At 34.4% G+C, this 20,933-nt stretch overlaps 1 protein-coding gene across 6 annotated transcripts in view; it reads left to right on the top strand.

The window, feature by feature from the left end:
* Dmd (dystrophin) overlaps positions 1-20,933 on the top strand; it is a 2,130,457-nt gene that overhangs the window by 642,647 nt on the left and 1,466,877 nt on the right. For all 6 annotated transcript variants that reach the window (XM_033760401.1, XM_033760400.1, XM_033760399.1 and 3 more), the window contains exon 12: positions 14,919-15,069. In XM_033760401.1, coding sequence (XP_033616292.1) covers positions 14,919-15,069 — 151 coding nt within the window. The remainder of the gene's footprint in view (positions 1-14,918; positions 15,070-20,933) is intronic.

The raw sequence follows: 20,933 nt of genomic DNA, 5'->3' as shown, positions 1-20,933 counted from the left end.
GAAAAAGTCATCCCAATTTACTGTGTTGACTTGGCATTGTACAGAAATGGACAACCATATTGGTCTGGAAATGTTAATTTATTTTTATTTTTTTCCATGTGTACAGGGGTAAGACATCGTACTAAATAAGTAAGGTCATATCTACGTGGGTTTGAATACAGAAACTAATAAAGTATTCTCTAAATAATGAAAAAAGAATAAGATAAGACTATAAGAGCGAGAAGCAATTTAAATATGTTCAGGGACCATTTTCATCTCCAGAATTTAGGATTATTTTGATGTTACATCATTGCCTTTTCTCTTTTACTTTCCTTTTTAGTTTTATTTTAGGATTCCCTATTTTTAATGTTCATACAGAGGTTTCTTTAACTGAAATACCGAACAGTTTCTTTGGTGTGAAAAACTATAATAGTACACAGGATCCTAATGAGAGAATTAATAATGTGAAATAGGAAGTAAAGGGTTAAAGGTGTAGGGAAAGTGGGAAGGGTGGGGGAAAGGTAATAAGGGAGAGGAAAAAAATATGAGAAACTGAAAAAATGGAAATAAAGTGTTTGTAAATGGGGAGGGGAGGAGGGGGTGAAGGGAGGTCAGGGACAAGGGGAAAATGAGAATCAAGACCTATTATGTAAAGGTACAGAATCCCAATGATGAATGTAATTGTATACCTAGATTGTACCAATAACCTCAATAAAAAGAAAAAACAAAACAAAAACAAAACAAAACAAAAAAAGAGATGCTAGTATTTTAGAGTAGGTACTAGGTTGTGCTAAAAGTGTGTTCTACTATCTGCATTGTGTCTTAAACTTGTAAATCATTTCTTTGGCATTTATTATTAGTTTCCTTGTTTGCCTTTTAACAGTCAAAATGATTTGGCTTGTGCATACAGACACTAATGCACAATTTGCATCTACTATTTGTCTCATAAACCATGAACAAATATGCAATGACCCAAGAAATTTTTAAAATGTAGAAGTAAAAACATACTGTCCTTTATACCTAAAATCTACAGTGGTTCTCCTGAAAGATAAGATCTCACTTTCTCAACATTTATGTGAAGTAGGACAATAGATGCCTCTGCTTTGATCCTCAGTTTACTGACTAACACAACAGTAACATCTCCATGTGACTGATGAACCTCTAAAAGATATTGGTTGAGATATGGTATGAAAAAGTAGTTTGTGAGTGCAAAGTTGTGGTAGAAAATAAAAAAGTGCTCAGAAATAAGGTTTGTGGCCATGGATTAATTATGCTACCCGTCTCACTTTGACTTATTTATATTTTGAAACTTTGTCTCCAGCTACTTGGAATTGCCTTAGTCATTCATTCTTTTCTTTTTTTTCAGCTTTAATTGAGTTTATTGGTACATTTTAGGGATACTGTACAGTTGCATTCATTGTTGGGATCTTGTACCTCTACATGACAGGTCTTGGTTCTCATTTTTTCCCCTTGTCCCTGCCCTCCCTTCACCCCCTCCTCCCCTCCCCATCTACAAACACTTTATTTCCATCTTTTCATTATCTCACATTTTTTTTCTTTTCCCTTATTACCCTTCCCCTACCCATCCCACCTTCCCTACACCTTCAGCCCGTCTTCCCATTTCACAATGTCAGTAATCTTATTAGAATCTTATGTATTATTGCAGTTTATTCACACCAGAGAAATATCTTTGTGATTCTTTTCTATGGGGGCAAAGGAACCTGAGTAGCATGTTTATAAGTATATTTGAAATTACATTTCCCAATTAAAAAACTTAAAATATACTTCAAAAAGATGTTAACGAATGAACATAAATCTTTTCCCCTTTTATTCTTATTTTCTTACCCTCCCCTTATTGGTACTTTCCTTTCTGACTTCTTTGCAATTCTGTTCCCTTCATGAAGGTGAAGTGGAAATACAATAAACAAGTTTGTTCCAATACCTCTAGCCATAACTGTCTTAACACCCCAGATATCAGTCGATTACAATCTCTAACAGTGTTTATGAGAATAAAAGGGGAGGTTTAATTGTCACTCACTGATTGCATAATCAAAAAAAATAATTAAAAGAAGACAATGTCATCTGACGTTCTTTAATAACACATCTACAGAAGAATAAGCTAACTGATTTTTGTTATATTTTGTGCTGTATAATACCTTTGGGGTGGTGGGATGTGGAGAGAAGAGAAAAAGACAAATTTCCAACTGTGGAAGTACATGAAGTCAACTGGCATAGGGAAAAGAGAAGATTTCCTTCTCTATGAATAATCTAATTACTTTGATTGAAAAATGCAACCTACAGAGAGAAAATAGATTTACTGACATCTCTACAAGGATTCTTAAAGATAAGCACAGCAAGTTCCATCAGCTTCTCTGATAATTGTGCTTAGGACGTGCAGGGGGAAACTGAAAACTTTGAGAAGGTGAGGGGAAAGCATGAAAACCAGTCAGTAAAGAGGCCAAGTGCAGTTCTGTTCAGGTTTATATCAGCAGGCAGAGATACATGTACAGTAACTGGAAAAAACTCAGGCCATAGCTTGGAAAATTATTATGAATCATCAACACATTGAAAAGCAAGATATGTCTAACAAATCCTATTCATCCCTCTTCCCGTATGTATCTGTTCTAATGTTGAAATGAGGTGACGTGTGAGTCTGGATGGAGCAAAGGAGGTGCTGAGCCAATGGGTGGGTCGTTTTCTTCCAAGTGAAGTGACTAACGTATTGCATGAGTAAATATGTGAATGGATGGCCGAATGCTGATTTCAATTCTTCATGCAATTTGAAACTTTGAATTGAATTTGTTGCAGTGAACATTTTAAAGATGCATAATCTTAGACTCCCGCTTAGAATTCTATATCAGTTTGGCAAATTATTGTTCTTTAACTTTATCCAATAATGTTGAAGTGATAATTCCTTGTCGATGAAGGTGGTCTGATGTCCAACAGCATCAGCAGCACCTGAGAACTTGTTAAAGATGCAGAATCTCAGTTCTCATTCTGATCTACAGAAACAGAATCTACAAGATTTAACAAGATCCCAGGGGATTCTTGGGCATATTTAAGTTGAAGAAGCATTGATCTAGCTGACATAATATAAAATGGTATAAATCCATACTCCTTTGTAGAACCCTACTTATCTAACTTCGGCCTCTAGTTTTTGATCAAAAAATGTGGAACAAACATTTTCTCAGAAGCTAAAAAAGAGTGCTGGTGATATTTTGTTCAGATTTCAATGTTAATGTCTTCTCCCATGGGTAAATATAGGAATAGCAAGATTCTGCAGCAGTAATATGGAGACAAAATGTAATTATTGACAGCTAACTGTTGGACTAATAAGATACAACATGTATTAAAATGTTTTTTTGTTTGTTTGTTTTTTGGTACGGAGATTGAACTCAGGTTCTTGCGCTTGCGAAGCAGCCGCTGGAACCACTGAGCTAAAATCCCCATCTTAAAATAATTTTTTTTCTGATATTTCATCCAGTTATAAATGTATACAGCTATGCTATCTTCTTCTAAAATTAAAGATAATGTGGATTGATTCAGCTAAATCTAGAAATTCTTGTTCTATTAATATAAAGTATGTGACTCTTAGAGCTTAAATCATAAACAGGAAAGCCAAATCTCTAGAATTAATAAACTAGAAAGAGTAGCATTTTTGGAACAATGCTTTCTCATAAAGATAATGATAATTTGACACATTAAGAATGTTCACTCATTCATATAACTAATATTTATTATCTGATCTATTCTAGTACTCTTTTAGCTACTGAGTCAACAATAGACTTATTGAGCTTACATCCTAATGGTAGCAGATAATGACATAAGATATATTTGATGGCAGATGCTATTAAATGATAAAAAGGTAAAAAAGGATAGGAATAGATGGGGAAACATTGTAAGTGCTATTGTATGTTAGAGAAAACCTTTCTCATGAAGTAAATTTTAAGAAGAGCCCCAAGCAAAGGGAGGGGGAAATGAGTCATCCAGATAGCTAAGGCAATACGAACAAGAAAGTAGAAAGCTCCTGAGACAGAAGTGAAACAGGAATGGTGGAGGAAAAGTGTGCCCATCTGACAAAATGTAAAATGATTATATTCTATTTATGAATAAAAATTAATTCAGATCAATGTAATAGACTTTCTCAACAAGAACAAATTCTAACAGAAGTTGTCCTTATAATTTTAATTCCATATTTTGAGGTTGAAAGTGAATTGTTAAGTCTTCTGATTGATTGATAATTAAGTTCTACATAATCATTCGAGAAATATTTATCATATTTATTCCAGCACTTTGCCAGATGCTGTGAATTTGCAAAATTGTTGACTTTGAGAGTGGAAATCTGTTGCCATAAAAGTGGATACAATCTCAGAATGTCAACATTGCCCATTCTTGAGATAATTTTTAAAATCTTCTAATTGTATCTCAGTTGTTGTCCTTTATTTGTGATGACATCTTTGAGTCTCTTGATGCATTTTGTAAGTATGTAATAATGAAAATTGCATCTAGATTTGCTATAATGTATTTGCAACAAGAATCTCTTTCATCCATCCACACATCTCTTTATGTTACTATTGCTATTTTGAATTTATGTTTTCAAAAGGAATGTGTTTACAATCTTAAACTTTAATCTTGTTCTGGATACTTGAACAATATTAATAATTAAAGTCTTCTCAGCAATATGGAAGGAGGAATAAATTAGAGGAAGACTGTAAAAACAACCAGATGCGTTTGTTTCTCTCATAGAATCACTTGTAAAAATAATGCTATTTCTCATGTTTCAATAAGTGAGAGAATAAATATTAATATGTGTTTAATTTGAAAATCTCACTTATTTGTTGAAAGAAGAGGTTCATAAATAGTTTGCTTTAAAAATATTTTATTATGTGGTCATCCTCTTAGAAATTGGTCTGCAAGACCACGTTGCAAGGTAGAAACAACCTAACAGTAAATATTTTAATTATCAGTAAGTTTTGAAAAATATAAGTGGCCTCTTCTCCTTGCTTCCTTTCATGGCCAATGGCTTGCCTCCTGACTTTAGGTAAGCTTTGTTTCCACGTCTGTTAATTGGTATGACTATAGTATCCTGGGTCAATAGGATGTATAGGAATAATGTTCTATTGTCTGACATATGATAATATAATTTGTTATACAAAGTAGAATTATATTTAAAAGTTTCAAATAGGACAGAGTCAAAATTAATACTTCACGGATTGTTGATAACTTTTGTAGTATAATTACTTATTAAGAGGTGGGTGAAAACATTACTATTTAGCATAAGCCTTTGTCTCCCTGTTATCTCCTTGTGTGTAGTTCCTGTTAATCCTGATGTGCCATGATGACTAGACTCCGCTGTTCAGACACTCACCACTTTTGAATCCCCATGGCCTGAAACGAAAATTATGGCTGAAGCCTACAAGCCAGCACATTTGTTTTTCCACTTTATGGGTGTTCATTAGAACGTGGGCTGATGAGTTTTAAAAGGTATCAGCAGTGGAGCTCAAGGCTCAGAAATTCTGTTTGAATTTTTCAGGTGTGGGGTTGAGATATCAGTTTGAAAAGTTCTCTCAGTGATTATAATTAGTACCTTTTAAGGAGTTATTCACATATACTATATTAATTCACAACTTTTTGGTAGCTTAAATAAAAACTAGACTGAAATATGACCTCAATAGCTTTCTAAATAAAGAATGAAGCAAAAAACCTAAAGGAGTAAACAATTGTTTGACTAATATCAAAGCTGTATAACATTCCCATTAAGATTGTTTCTCTAAGATTTTAAGCCATCATTTTAATTAATAAATGAATTAATTTTAATTTCCATCAGTGTGATTTTAGCTAATAAATGCTGTGCAGTTAAAAGTAAAAAAGTACATTAAAAATTCCGTTTCTAATTCTTACTGGTTGCCCTCCCTTAAATCAAATTACATAGGTTTATTGCCAACTTAAATCATGGAATTGCATTTTGCCATAAGACATATTGACTGATTGCCATTGGTGGTTCTTTTCTAATCTAGACATTCAGAATAATATTTTATTTCCTTTCATTAGTTGCATTTCTTATTTGAGAAGATCATATTAGCGAGAACTTGGCCTAAGAAACTTTCTTCCTAAAGAGATCACTGTTCTTGATAATTTTAATTATAATATTCTATGATTTACAAAGTCTATACATTTATGTCTATGTTGTTATACTCCCTAACGTGATTATATTTTATAATATATTGTACATAATTTTAATATTCCTTTTCTACAAAGCTCATGAAAAGCTATCAAGATTACTAAATATGAGCTGAAATTAATGAAAATGTACAATTTTGTATTTATAAACTTTTCTACAAATGGATTTCAAAAAACATTTTTTCTGGGCCAGAGATTTAGCGCAGTGGTTCTGCTGCCTGCCTCATAAGCACAAGGTCCTGAGTTCCCTGGTACAAAACATACACACATATATACACACACACAAACAAAACAAACAAACAAAACACTATTTCTATGTATTGCCAGACTTCTACACTTGGGATTTCCATATTGTAGGCCATAATAACAGGGTATGGGCAATGACTTTCAAATCATAGTTAACAGTTGTTGTCGATCTCATTATCTTCTCTTTTAGAGCCGTGCTAATTTTGAAGTCACTAGCTACATATAACTAAATTAAAATTATCATAATAAATATATTTAGAATATAGTTTCTCACACTGGCTGCGTTTCAATCACTCTATTGCCCTATGCCTAATAGCTGTCATATGGGATAGACAAACAGAAGATTTATATCATTATACAGTGGTACCTCAGTTCATGAATGCTTTTGTTTGCAAACAATTTCCTTTGAAAAAGGAAGTAACTGGCAAAATTATTTGTTTGCAAACTCTTCATTCTATGGCAAACACAGCCATGGCCATCTTCCCCACATGAACATGCCTGTGGTCATCTTTTTCCAAATTGTGGAACAAGTTAAATTTGTGAATTGAGGTACCACTCTAGTAAGTTATGTTGGCCAGCAATGGTTACAAAGTAAAAGCCTATACTCTAACAGAGTTTCTGTGAAGAAGACCTCATGTTACCATTCATTTTACTTCATGTCCTTAACAGAGATGTTCCAGTTTTGAGGTATCAGGTGAGAGACAAATGTCTACTTTTCTTTTATACAAATGATATAACTTAGATTGCATTTTGCTAAAGATAACAAAAGACTCAACTCCCTAACATGCAATCTGTGAACCGACATCATAGTCATCCCTTGGGTACTTGTTAGAAATCCAGAAACACGGGCTCTATTGGAGGCCTGCTGACTTAGCGTCCATAGTTTGACATTCTACAAAACGTACAGGATGTCTATTACTTTATAGAACAAATCCAGAAGTCTTTAGTTCCATCTTGCCAGGTCCCAGTTTCTTGCAATCAGTTATGTAATTCTCTGCCAGTCTTTGGATTATCTTAGTGACTGGAAATTAGTATAGCAGTACCTCATATTATGTCCTTACTCATTTCTGCCTCTAGATATTGTTAGAACTGTCTTTTTTTTTCTCTGCCAGTGGTAGATACTCATTTCTTGAATTGGACAATTTTCCCACATTTATTTGCATCTTTAAAGCATTAGATGGAAATGTGGGCCTTCTTTGACTTTTTGTTCACGTTTAAAGTTGGCTAGTGTTAAAATTGTCATTTCCATCGACTAAAAATCTCAAACATCAGCAATTTCATTTGCCCCACACCAATACAATGTTATATTCATGAAAAAATAAAATAATCCAATGTTAAAAGCACAGATTGAGGTTACAGATAGCTTATAGTTTGTACACCAGTTTCATGTACCACTGGGAGACATTTGGCGAGTTCTTTAACCTTTCAAACTACTCAGATCCACTGTAATACATTAACAATAGTATTAGCTACCTCCATTGGTGTTACTGAGCACCAGTTATGTTCATTCAATAATAAACATATCAATCTCGCTCTAATTTCACAACTTTTATTCCTTGTGTGCATTCTTTTTTACCATTATATAGTTTACATTTCTTATTAAAATGACTAATTCTTTACATACTTTCACTCAAAATCATATAATTATCATATAAATATGATAAGCACACAGATTCAAATTTATACATACTATAGATACATATCATTTACAAACAGTATGCATACACACTAAAATACAATTTTAATATATGTTTACTATTAATATATTTAATATTAATAGTTATTTTAAACTACCTAACTTTTTCTCACAAAAATCATTTAAAATACTACAAGTAGATTGCATACCGTTGTTTAGAAATCACTAAACTAGTACATGTAAAAGGCTTAAAAACAAGGTTGTCATTATAAAACGTATTGTGTATTTATACATGTGTCTTTTCTCTGGTGTGAACAAACTATAATAGTACATAAGATCCTAATGAGATAATCTACAATGTGAAATAGGAAGAAAAGGGCTAAAAGTGTAGGGAAAGTGGGAAGCGTAGGAGAAATGTAATAAGGGAAAGAAAAAAAATGGGGAAAATGAAAAAAATGGAAATAAAATATTTGTAAAGGGGGGGTGAAGGGAGGGCAGAGGTATGGGGAAAAAATGAGAACCAAGACCTGTCATGTAAAGGTACAAGATCCCGGTAATGTATGTAATTGTAGTGTATACCTAGATTGTACCAATAAACTAAACACAAAACCTATTGTGTAAAAATGTAAGCCAGTTTATTGTAAAATTGGTATTAATGACATTTTCACAGGGAGGGGCAGCTTCTCCCTCCCTGAAGTTCTGTTGTGATGTCTCCTATTCTGACCTTTTGGCAGACCCCTATGATATTTGCTTCTTGTGGTGGTCCAGCCGTGCCAAGAGCCCCTATTCACTTCTTGCCACTCACTCAGGGAACTCTGACCTGTACTTTATCCACACTTACTGGTGCTCTTGCTTCAGACGCTTCGATGAGGGAAGAAATCATAGCAACTTTTATTATCTGTTAGTTTATTTCATATAGCTCCAACACAGAAAGCAATAAAGACTCATCAGCCTTTACTGAATAACAAGAGTAGCTAAGAGAACAATAATGGAGATGTGAAAACATTTTAGAACATTCAAAATAATTATTCCTGTATTCCAAAGGAAAAGCATGTATAAGTAGACTATTTGCAGGTGTTTATCACATGAATATCATCTTTGTAGATTTGTCATATTTATAAGGCTATTTTTTTGTCAGAAGTTTTATCCTTTGAAAAATCCTGTTTGCTGCTTAGAGATACCTGTCACTTTAAATAATGTCTTAGACTCAATAACTGAAAGAGGCATGTTCCCCAGTTACAAAGTAATCACTGTAAAGAAAAAAAAGTCATGGGGAATCAATAAGGAGACCAGTTTCATTAGTCTTACCACCTCTCCACCTCTAGAAGAATAATAAAGGGGAGTGACTGGGCATCCTACATCAGATAGCCCTTGGTATTTCCTCGCTGGTATCAAATTGGTCTTTCTTCTTAATTATCTCAGTATGAGCAGTAGGTAACTAATGGATCAAAAACATGCCTTAAATACTAGCAGTGATTTACAGATAAATAATTTTCTCACCTGAATTATTATTTCAGAGAGTAACCTGAGAGCCAGCAGCATAAACTTTGCCTGGAAACTTTAGAAAAATGAAAATCCTCACATCCAATCCCCCTGAATTTCAGTCAACATCCCCAGGTGGTCTGTATGTATTTTTATGTTTCACAAGCCACAGTGATGATCTTGGAGAGTCAAATCCAAAGCCCACAATAGGGTCCTAACATAGGGAAGGTAGGATGAGTGGGGTCTGAAATAGGATACAGAGTAATGAGGACTATGGTAAACTGGAGAATTTATGAATGTTATAGTAGAAACAATAGACATTTAACTTGACAGATTACAATGTGAGAAGGCAGCCTTAGGGGTTTCTAAGACTTATCCTGTTAGATATTATCAAAAGTGGTCGGGGCTGAAATCTGTAGGTGATATTTCATGAATTTAAACTATTGGCGACAATTTTAATTTATTTTCATTTAATTTAATATGAGGTCACATCAAGCATGTGGACTGTTCTTTGCTAGTATCTAGACAAGGCCTATGGTAATATATATATATCGTATGCCTGAAATCCCAGGACTCTAGGAGGCTGAGATGGGAGGATCACAGTGTGTGTGTGTGTGTGTGTGTGTGTGTGTGTGTGTGTGTGTTAAAACATGGCTTCTCAGAACACTTTCCACAATGGGATGAGTACTCTATGTTTTTATGCTGGTCTAATTTTTCCATCAACACACTTCTTACTTTGTTTCTCCGATTTATTCTGAATTTAACTTGTGGCTGTGCATGCAAGAAATTACTCCTTCAAGATCTCAGGTGAGAACCCAGTCTTAGGCTCTCTGTAAAGATAAAAATATAATAGTTTTATGTCAAAATAAGGTCGAGTAACTCCCTGGATATTGGAAATTAACTTTTATTAATATTTATAATAATATATTAATAGGAACTGCAGAGTTTGGTTTGGTTGTGGATATACAGTAAAATCATTTACAGCAATGATTTCCAATCCTGAGTGTACATCAGAATCACTTGGAAATTTTGTCAAACCCAATTTCTAGGCCACAACCCAAAAGATTCTCATTTCTCACAAATTCCCAGGTAATGGGCTAATGTTTTTCATCCAGGCACCAAACTATGAGAACCAATAGTCTTGGGAATAAAACAAAACAAAACAAAAAACAACAACAACAAAAAACAGGGCTCTCTCTGAGAAACACCCATGTGACTATACCAGTCCTTTTATTTATTTATTAATTTTTCTGGTACTGGGAATTGATGTTAAGGTTTTCGCCCTTAACTATATCCCCAGACCTTATTTATTTTCGTATTACTTTTGAGATGGAGTCTTACTAAGTCACTAAGTTACTTAGGCTGGGCTTGAACCTGTAATCTTCACACTTCAGCCTCCCAGAGTGCTGGCATTTTGGGTATGTGCTACTATGCCAGGCTAAGTATAGCAATCCTTAATATATTAAACCTACTAGCATAGGTTATACGTTGTCCCTGTACACCACCCATTGCCTTGCTTTTCTGGCCCCTCCCTCAATACAACCAGCTGCTCATTTCTATATTCCATCTATGAAAAAATATAATACCGTGCTTTCCCGGGACAGTAGCACTTACCTATAGTCTCATTATTCTGTGAGGCTGAGAGGAGATGACCACAAGTTTGAGGCCAGCTGGTGCAACTTAGGAACTTACCTAACTTGCACTCTGTCTCAAAATAAAAAGTAAAAGTAGCTGGTTATAATTCTCAGTACCAGGGTCCTTGGTACAATCCCCAGTACTGCAATAGTAAACAAAGACATACATGAATAACTTTTTAAAATGCAATGTCTGATAAAACACTTATGCATACATCTGTTTTTATTGGTTAGTCCCGAAGATTAGGTTTAGAAGATAAAAACATGGTGAAATATAATAAATTACCAGAGGAGGTTCAAACACCAGATTTTCAGCCAAAGCTCAGAAATTTCTTGGAACCCTGGAACTAGCGCAAGCCCTGATTTTTACTACTCTCCCCCAATTTACACAATGAGACTTCACTGACCTTTTTGCTCATCTGTGCTGCTGCAGGGTTTTTTCCTAGATGGTTTCTTCTGTCCGGACAGGGTTGGCCATTCCCTCTTTACTGCTGCTTTTGCAAGCTTTATAGTTCTTCAAATGTCAGTATATCAACAAAGATTTTTCTTATCTCACAGGCCCAATTCAATTGGCCTTGTTTCATGGCATATCACAATTATAATTAACTAACAGCCTAAGAAGCTATACGTATTACCTGTGGCTTTCCCCTGTCCAGTGTAATTTACATTGAAGGAGAGGCAATCTTAATGTAAACGTCATAGTAGTAAGGAGCAGTGTGGGTCTTCCTCACCTCTCCACAGTATCTCAGTTCTCAATAATTGTGTATTTAGAAAATAGATATATATGGACTGGGAGTGTATCTTAGTGGCAGTGCACGTGTTAGATGTACAGGGCCCTTGATCCAATCAGCAGCACCAGTGAATTTTTTTTTTAAATGCATGGCTCAATTTTAAAAATCTTAACCCTCATGCTATGCGTTCTGTGCAATGACCATTTCCTACAACTGTAATTCATATTGGAGCTTCTCCTTATGTACCTCTTGACATGTAAATAAAGCTAATTATAAGGATTTTCATATCATAATTGCATACACACACACACACACTGTGTAATAAGCTCTAAGCTATTGTGTGTAAGTATAGGTGTTTTAGTCTATTCCTAACAAGTAAGAGTTTCCTGAATAGATGCAACATGATACTTACTTGTTGAATGAAATATGTCTGTAAAATGAAAGTGATACTTTTACGTGAAATCCTTTATTAAATTTAATATGTATTAGGCTTGACACATTTCTTCACATGTAAGCAATGATGTGGAATTCTCTTCTCCAGCTTTTGAAATGCTCTTAGATATTTTAGCTCAATAAAATGACAAACTTAGCAGGAAAACAACAAAAAACAAGGAATGATTCTGGAGCCAATTCTCATGGAATCTTTATCTGGTTACTTCTCAAGATAGAAAAAAACAATAAAGTGAAAGATGTATGTATCTTGCAATGCTGGGTTAATATTCATTGTATAAGAGTTTTAAATTGAAACCTCCCACGTTTCCTTTCACTTAAATGTATACTTCATTTCTGTACCCCATAAAAAGAGACTTCTGATTTCAATGTGCCTCAAGGTAAATGTGTCCAAAATGTTAAAGGTCAATAAATGGAACAATCTAAATCATTTTATACACTTTCAATTATGTGTGTTTTTACGTTTAAATGTGCTGATGAACAAAAATTTCCGGTAAAGACCTTATAATTCACAATAGTGAATTCCTATCTAAAATTATACCCTCCTTATAGAATCAGTATTTAGTGTGTTCTTGTTTACAAAAATGCTTTAAATATGACTTTCCTAAAGAATATGTCTTTGGCACTTTTCTTGTCTCTGGGACAAAATACTTAATACCTGAAAGTAAAAGGAAGATAGTTTGGCTCACATTTCAATCCACAGTCTGCTGCTCAAAGGCATAGTAGCATGGCTCAAGGGTGAGGCAGAGGAAAAGCTGCCCACCTCATGGCGACCGAGAAGCAGAGAGCACATAGGGAGAATGAGAAAGGAAGATATTCCCTCCTGGCTCATGCCCAGTGACTCATTTCTTCTAACTAAATCCTATCTAACAGCAAATCAGCTATCAACCTCTTAATCCAAAAGTCCCACCTATGGATGCATGAGGCACTTGGGGGACTATCTAAATACAAACCATAACAAATATTTACCTTAAATGAATGTTAATGCTGCCTATTTGATTGTCAAGTTTTTATTAAGTTAATGGATGAAATCATGTTAATTTGTATTTTCACCCTCATTGTAAAGTTATCTAACTGATAGGGAGAGTATGCTAGACATGTAATTGAGAAGGTTTAAGAATGTGGCAGCACTGCCTATGTCTGTGCTTTAGGTCCTTGAACTTTAAATCCTTTAAAAAGTCTATTATTTTGATATGGAAAGCACATATCTTTGCTTATCTAGTTCTGCATGCCAAATGACTTTAAAACTCAATGGCTTAAGAAAATTATTTATAATATCATCATGATCCTGTAGATAAACAATACAGGAAGTGCTATAACAAGTTACTTCTCTGTTTCAAATGATGCAGGTGAGATTACACCTTGAAATACATTCATCTGAGTGCTCACCTCTAAGATAGCATTTCATCATGTGGGGTCATTCTGTAGAGGGTCTCTAATCATTTGGTAGTGTAACCTAGATTCATTACAGCATGGAATCTAGGTTTCAAAAGAGAAAACAAATGCTGTCAGTTCTCTTACAGCTTAAACTGAAAACTGATCCCTTGTTAATTCTGCGTCGTCGTTACAATACTCGAAAAAAGTAAGAAGATCAGACAGTATCTGGGCCGGGGATTTAGCTCAGTGGTGCTGCAGCCTGCCTCGCAAGCACAGGGTCCTGAGTTCGATCTCTGGCATGAAAATAAAAAAAAGATCAGACCATATCCATGAGAAAGGAATGTAGGTCCAATGTCTTGGTGAGAAGAATACCAAAAGAGTTGTGGGAGGGATGGAATAAAGTTGATCACTAGGTACTAAGAAGCCAGAAATTTTGGTATGTCATGCTGTTGCACAGTACGATGACTAGATAATTTACTGTGAATTTCAAAAAGCTAGAAAAAAGGATTTTGAAAGTTTCACCATAACCGATAAATTTACAAGGGGATATATATACACACACAGTGGTACCTTGCTTCAGGAATGCTTATGTTTGAAAACAATTTGGTTTACAAACAGAAGCACTTTGTAAAATTTTGTTTTTGTTTGCAAACTCTGAATCCAGTGGCAAATACAACCATGGCAGTCTTTCCAACACAAACACAAACGTGGTCATCTTTTCCAAAACTGTAGAACAAATTAAGTTTGTAACTGAAGTACTACCACCATGAAACAAGATATCCTGATTGAAAAAAATGCACAGTATAAAAATGTATTTAGTCATTAAATGGTGCCCCACAAATATGTACAATTCTATGTTTCTATGTATCAATTCCAATTGATTTTAATTGAAAAGCCAATACAAAGGAAATAGGACCGCCTCTCACCACTACATATACTAAATAATGGCAACATAAGAAAATTCATTTACCAGATGCATTTCAGTTTGGTGACAATGTTCACATTTAGTTAGCTATGTGAAATTTTCTGAAAGTTGTAAAATGAGATGTAAGTCTGAGAAAAAGTAGCTTCTGAGGTGACTGATAGCAAGCTCTACATATTTCAATATATGAAAAAATACACACGTCATGAATTATTAATATCTACTCGTACCCATTTATGTTTAATAATAGAGGAAATAATAGGCTTCTTTTAAATTTTCAGCTTACATAAAATTCTAATGGATCTCCAGAATCAGAAACTAAAAGAGTTAAATGACTGGCTAACAAAAACAGAAGAGAGAACAAAGAAAATGGAAGAACAAGCCCTAGGACCTGACCTTGAAGACCTAAAACACCAAGTACAGCAACATAAGGTGAGTGTATTATCCTGTTTGCTTTTATTTTTTTTTACTATGCTATAAACTCCTTGTATATATTTAAATTAAATATACATATACACTCATGCACCTATGAGTTACAGGTAAAAAAATGCTTCAAATCAACAATAGCGTAAAATCATTTTTACTTAGTAATTTTCATTACCTTCGTTGCTATGGTTTGATTCTCTCATTTCAAATTGTGGTGTTGCCAAAATGATAGTAGTAAGTCGTGGGGCATTGAAGAGGTTATTAATACAGGAGATTTCCTCAAAATAAATGAGATGAAGGGCATCGAGTACAACCTTGAAACTGACAAGCTGTGGTAGCTATTAATTTGGTACCTTTAACCATAGGAACAATATCTACAGTTATATAACAAAATCCAACATGAACCAGGGACTTGTGTGCAGTGAGTTTCCCCTTAGTGGAGTGATTTTAAACCCATGGGAGGGAAATTTAAGAAGGATAGATGACAAAACAGAGAGATAAATTTAGAGAAATATAGTAGAAGCAAGGCTGAAGGACAAAGGAGGATCACATAAATTTTGGAAAACTGGGGAAGAGGACAGGAGAGAAAAATGGAGAAAGCAAACAAATATTGGAGCATACCAGAAATGGAAATTCACACCCTCCTGAGCAAGCAATTTCTCACCTTTAAAATTAAGAAATTATGTAATATCTACAATTAAATGATAATGCTGATCCAACATGCCAGTACTTATGGGACACAATGAAAGCAGTTCTACAAGGGAAATTTATAGTGGTGAACTCTCAGGAAAATAGAGTAAACTCAAATAAACAATCAAATTTGGAACCTGAAACTTCTAGAAAAAGAATAAGTCAAGAAAAAAGCTCATACAAAGGAAGAAATGATAGTGATCAGAGAAGAAATAAAAAGAATTGAGACTAAGAAAACAATACAAAGAATCAATGAATCAGAGTTGGTTTTTTGAAAGATTAAATAAAATTGATAAAACTTTAACCACCTTATCGAAAAAGGAAAGATTCAAATCCATGCCATTGGGAATGAAATGGTTGAAATCACAACGGATCTTGTAGAAATCCAGAAGATCATCAATAACTTCTTCAGGAATCTATCTAAATAGATAGAAAACAAAGAAGAAATGCATACATTCCTAGATACATATGAATTACCAAACCTGATTCGAGGGGATATACAATTCCTAACTAACCCAATATCAGTCATTGAAATTGAAGATGTAATTAAAACCTTACCAACAACAACAACAAAAAAAAGCCCAGGTCCTCGTGGGTTCACTACTGTATCCCAAAAGAAATTTAGAGAAGAGCTAATGCCATTACTCCTCAAACTCTATAGTGAAATTGAAATGGAAGCAATAGTCCTAAAGTCATTCCTGGAAGCAATTATAGCCCTGATACCAAAACTAGAGAAGGATCCAGCATAAAAGAAAACTGCAGGCTAATCTCCCCAATGAACACAGATGTAAAAGTCCTCAAAAAGGTACTGGCTAACAGAATACAGCCAATCATCAAGAAGAGTAAACACCATGACCAAGCAGGATTCATCCCAGGGATGTAGAGGTAGTTCAACATATGCACATCAATACATGTAATAAACCCTATCAACAGAGACAAGGACAAAAACCATATGATCATCTCAATATATAGAGAAAATGCATTTGACAAAGTCCATAGCCCATTCATGATAAAAAAAGACCTACTGAAAATTGGAGTAGATGGTCTTCATCTCAATCTGATAAAAGGAATTTATGACAAACCAACAGCAAACATCATACTAAATAGTCAAAACTGAAAGTTTTCACACTAAAATAAGGAACAAGATAAGGATGTCCACTATCACAACTTCTGTTCAATATGGTTCCCCAAAAGATTAGCCAGAGCAAGTAGAGAAGAGAAAGAAAAGAAATAAAGATGGGTAAGGTAGAAGTTAAATTATTATTGTTTGTAGATGACGTGACAAACTACATAGAATACCCCCAGAAACATCACCAAAAGATTTCTAGATTTAATAACCAAACTCATTCTCATAGCTAGATACAAAGTCTGCACTCAAAAATAAATATTCCTAAATAACAAACTCACTGAGAGAGAAATTAGGGAAACTACACCTTTCAAAATACCATCAAAAATGAAAAACTTAATCTAAGCATGGAAGTAAAAGACCTATATATTGAAAACTATATTACTTGTCAAAGGAGATCTAGGAGGATATCAGAAAATATATCCTGGCTCTTGGGTAGTGATAACTAACATAGTGAAATGTTCCATACTCCCAAAATTGTTATAAAGATATGAGAAAGTGAAGAGTGGAAAGAAAGTTAGTGATAACTAACATAGTGAAATGTTCCATACTCCCAAAATTGTTATAAAGATATGAGAAAATGAAAAGAATGGAAAGAAAGTCTTGGTAAATTGGAAGGGGTGGAGGGGTGGAAGGGAGGGAGGGCAGGGGAATGGAAAAAATAAGCAAGATAGATTATGTAAAGGTACAGATTTCTAATGATGAATGTCATTATATTGTATACCTAAAATATACCAATAAATTTAATGAAAAAAATTAATGCAATTCCAATCAAAATATCAATAGCATACCTCAAAGTACTAGGGAAAACATTCCTAAAATACATTTGGAACCAGAAGAGACCTAGGATAGCCAAAAACAATTCTGGGCAATAAAGGCAAGGCAAGTAGCATCATAATCCCTGATCTGAAATTATACTATAGAGCTACTGTAATAAAAACAGCATGGTAGTGGGGGAGAAAAAGACCTGACATTCAGTGGAACAGATTTGAAGATGTAGAAACAACTCCAAACACACTCAGTTAACTTATTTTTGTCAAAGGTGTCAACACCTTCACTGAAAGACAGAATGTTTTATAAATGGCATTAGAAAAACTGTCTTCCTACCCACTGAAATCTAAAACTAGGTCCAACTCTCTCTATTCACTAAACTAAAATCAAAATGGGTCAAAAATCGAAATATTAAAGCAGAAACACTAAATCTGCTGGAAGAGAGTATAGGTAGCACTCGTGAAGACATAAGTACAGGCAAAGACTTTATGAACAAAACCCTGATCCCACAAGAAATATTACAAAGAATCAACAACTGGGACATCATCTTATTAAAAAGCATTTGCACAGCAAAAGAAGTCACAGGGTAAAGAGACAACCTACAGAGTAGGTAAACATTTTTGCCAGCTGTTCCTTAGACAAAGAACTAATATGTAAAATATATAAAGAATGGAAAAAATCAGACCCCGAAATTAAAAGATCCAATCCAAAAATCGGCATCTGAGGTGCATAGACACTTCCCAGATGAAGAAATGATCATGGCAAATGAATGCATGAAAAAATATTCTATATACCTGTTAGATGCAGATTGAAACAAAAGTGAGATTTCATCTCATTCTGTAAAGAATGGCTGTTTTCAAGAAATCAACCAATAATATTGATGGGGCTGTAAGGAAAAACGAAGTCTCCACTGTTGGTAGAAATGTAGACTGGTGCAACCAATTGTGGAAATCAGCATGGAGATTCCTCAAAACCTAAGATTAAAGATTCCATTTGACCCAGCTATTCCTCTACTTGGTATCTTCCTGAAAGTATTAAAAGTATCATACCACAGCAATACATGCACACCCGTATTTATAGCAGCACAGTTTGTAATAGTCAAATCTTGGAAACAATCCAAATGCCCACCAAGAATTAATGGATAAAGAAAGTGTGTGTGTGTGTGTGTGTGTGTGTGTGTGTGTGTGTTTTAATATATACACAATGGGTACTACTCAGCCACGAGAAAAGATAAACTGGAGGCCGTTCTAGGTAAATGGAGGCACTTTGAAAACATACTCTTACATGATATAAATTGGACACGTGTATAAATATCATATTGTCTCCTTGGTGTGAGAAACTGAAAGTATAAATAAGGATCAAAAATGCATAGTAGATATCATTAAATAGGAAGAAAACATTCAAATGGGAAGGGGATGGGGGCTAGGGGAAAGGAAGTAAAGGTCAAGAAAGAAAATGGAAAAAACAAAGATAAAATGATAATAAAACTTTTGTAAACTAAAAGGGGGGATGGGTTGAAAGGAGGGGAGGGTAATGAGAAAAAGAATCAGGATATATCATGTACAAACACAAAATTCTTGTGAAGAATTTGATCAGTATGTATGTCTAAATTGTACCAACAAACTTAATTAAAAAATAAAAAAGAATATTCCTGAAACAATATTTGAGTTTACTTTATCCTAGTAAACCTTAAAGATATTCAGTCGAGCTCTAAGTATTATTGCTGCAAGGGGGTTTTACCCAGTACGTGAGGATTTACATAGAAGAATCTTTGTAAGGGGCCTAGGATTGAGATTAAAATATTTAGTAAATAAACATACAAGAAGCCTAGCTAAATTTGAATTTCAGATAATCAAATCAGTATTTTTAAAGTGTATGTTCCAAATTAGTATTTATTGGACACTCATATTTTGCTGGCATCCTTTATTTTATATGGTAATTATCAGAATCTGTTTTTCTTGAATTTTATGGCTTTGAAAGGGAAAATCTGTACCCTCAATCTTAACTCCCAAACCTGCCTTGTGCTCAACTTTATTCTCTTTTTATACCAACTTGTCAGATCTAGCTCCATAAGGCTTCCACACAGATAAAAGATAACTTTCTAACATTTGCAGCTTTTACTTTTTTATTTAATAAGCTTTACTTTCCCCTAGGAAATGGAGATAGTCTTTGCTATTACTACATTGAAGGCATTCCACGGGCCAGAACAATTTAAGAATTGTAACTGTGTTAACTTCACAGACTACACCATCAGGGAAAAAATCAGCAATATTGTAATTATCACTTGGACATTGTGACTAAGGATAATGGTCATACATTCATAGATCCCAGGTGAACATTTGATGAAAAGTTAGATCTGGTGCTAGATCTATGCTTGCGCCACATTTCTCCTCTAGTGAACCTTTTTGGCTGACCTCTTCCCTTTGATCTGTATTAATCTTACATGTGGAGAAAGTTTGTATACATCGACAGTTCAGTCTGAGGGCATCATTTGGCTGCAGAAACATCTCAGCCTGCTTGGGTTGTATAAGAATAGAAATGTTGCCAGAGGTGGTCTTAACCAAGGGTAGAAAGTGATGGATTATTCCCACCGAATCCTAGTCCCATGGTAAGACAATTCCAAGTTAAGTTCCCAAGACATGCCCCCAGCAATATAAATCTGTAAATGTTCAAGAGGGTAACTTGCTTCACATTTTCACAGACTTTCATAATACATCATGAGGTTGTCTTCCAAATAAACTGTTTGCTCCCATATCTCTTCCTCACAATATGTTTTTGTTAGAACTTACCAAATTTGTAGTTTTATACAAACCACTGCATCGCTCAGGTTCTCCATATCTTCTCTTTGGTTATAAAAGTATTCAGGAAACTGGTTTTTGGAGTTCCTTCTAGTCAGGGTTTTAATGTATCCAGTAGTTTTGGAATAAGAGGTATTTCTTTTTAAGGTTCAAGACGAGGCCCATAACATTAAACATCAGAAGGTAGGGTGCTGGTGCCCCAGATGCCTGGAGAATAAAGAGAAAAGCAAAAGGAAAGGCTTTGAAGAGAAGCAGATCAAAAATTTTAAAGTATTTTCACACTAGAGAAACTATTTGAAAAACCATAATAGTACATAAGATCCTAGTGAGATAACTGACAATGTGAAATAGGAAGAAAAGGGCTAAAGGTGTAGGGGAAGTGGGAAGGGTAGAGGAAAGGTAATAAGGGAAAAGAAAAATATATGAGAAAATGATAAAATGGAAATAAAATGTTTGCAAATGGAGAGGAGAGGAGGGGGTGAAGG

The sequence above is a fragment of the Fukomys damarensis genome, unplaced genomic scaffold, assembly GCF_012274545.1.
Source record: "Fukomys damarensis isolate Sample0158 unplaced genomic scaffold, DMR_v1.0_HiC HiC_scaffold_39, whole genome shotgun sequence".
Taxonomy (NCBI): domain Eukaryota; kingdom Metazoa; phylum Chordata; class Mammalia; order Rodentia; family Bathyergidae; genus Fukomys; species Fukomys damarensis.
The sequence above is the reverse complement of the archived record's forward strand: the minus strand, read 5'-3'. Positions and strand labels throughout refer to the sequence as shown.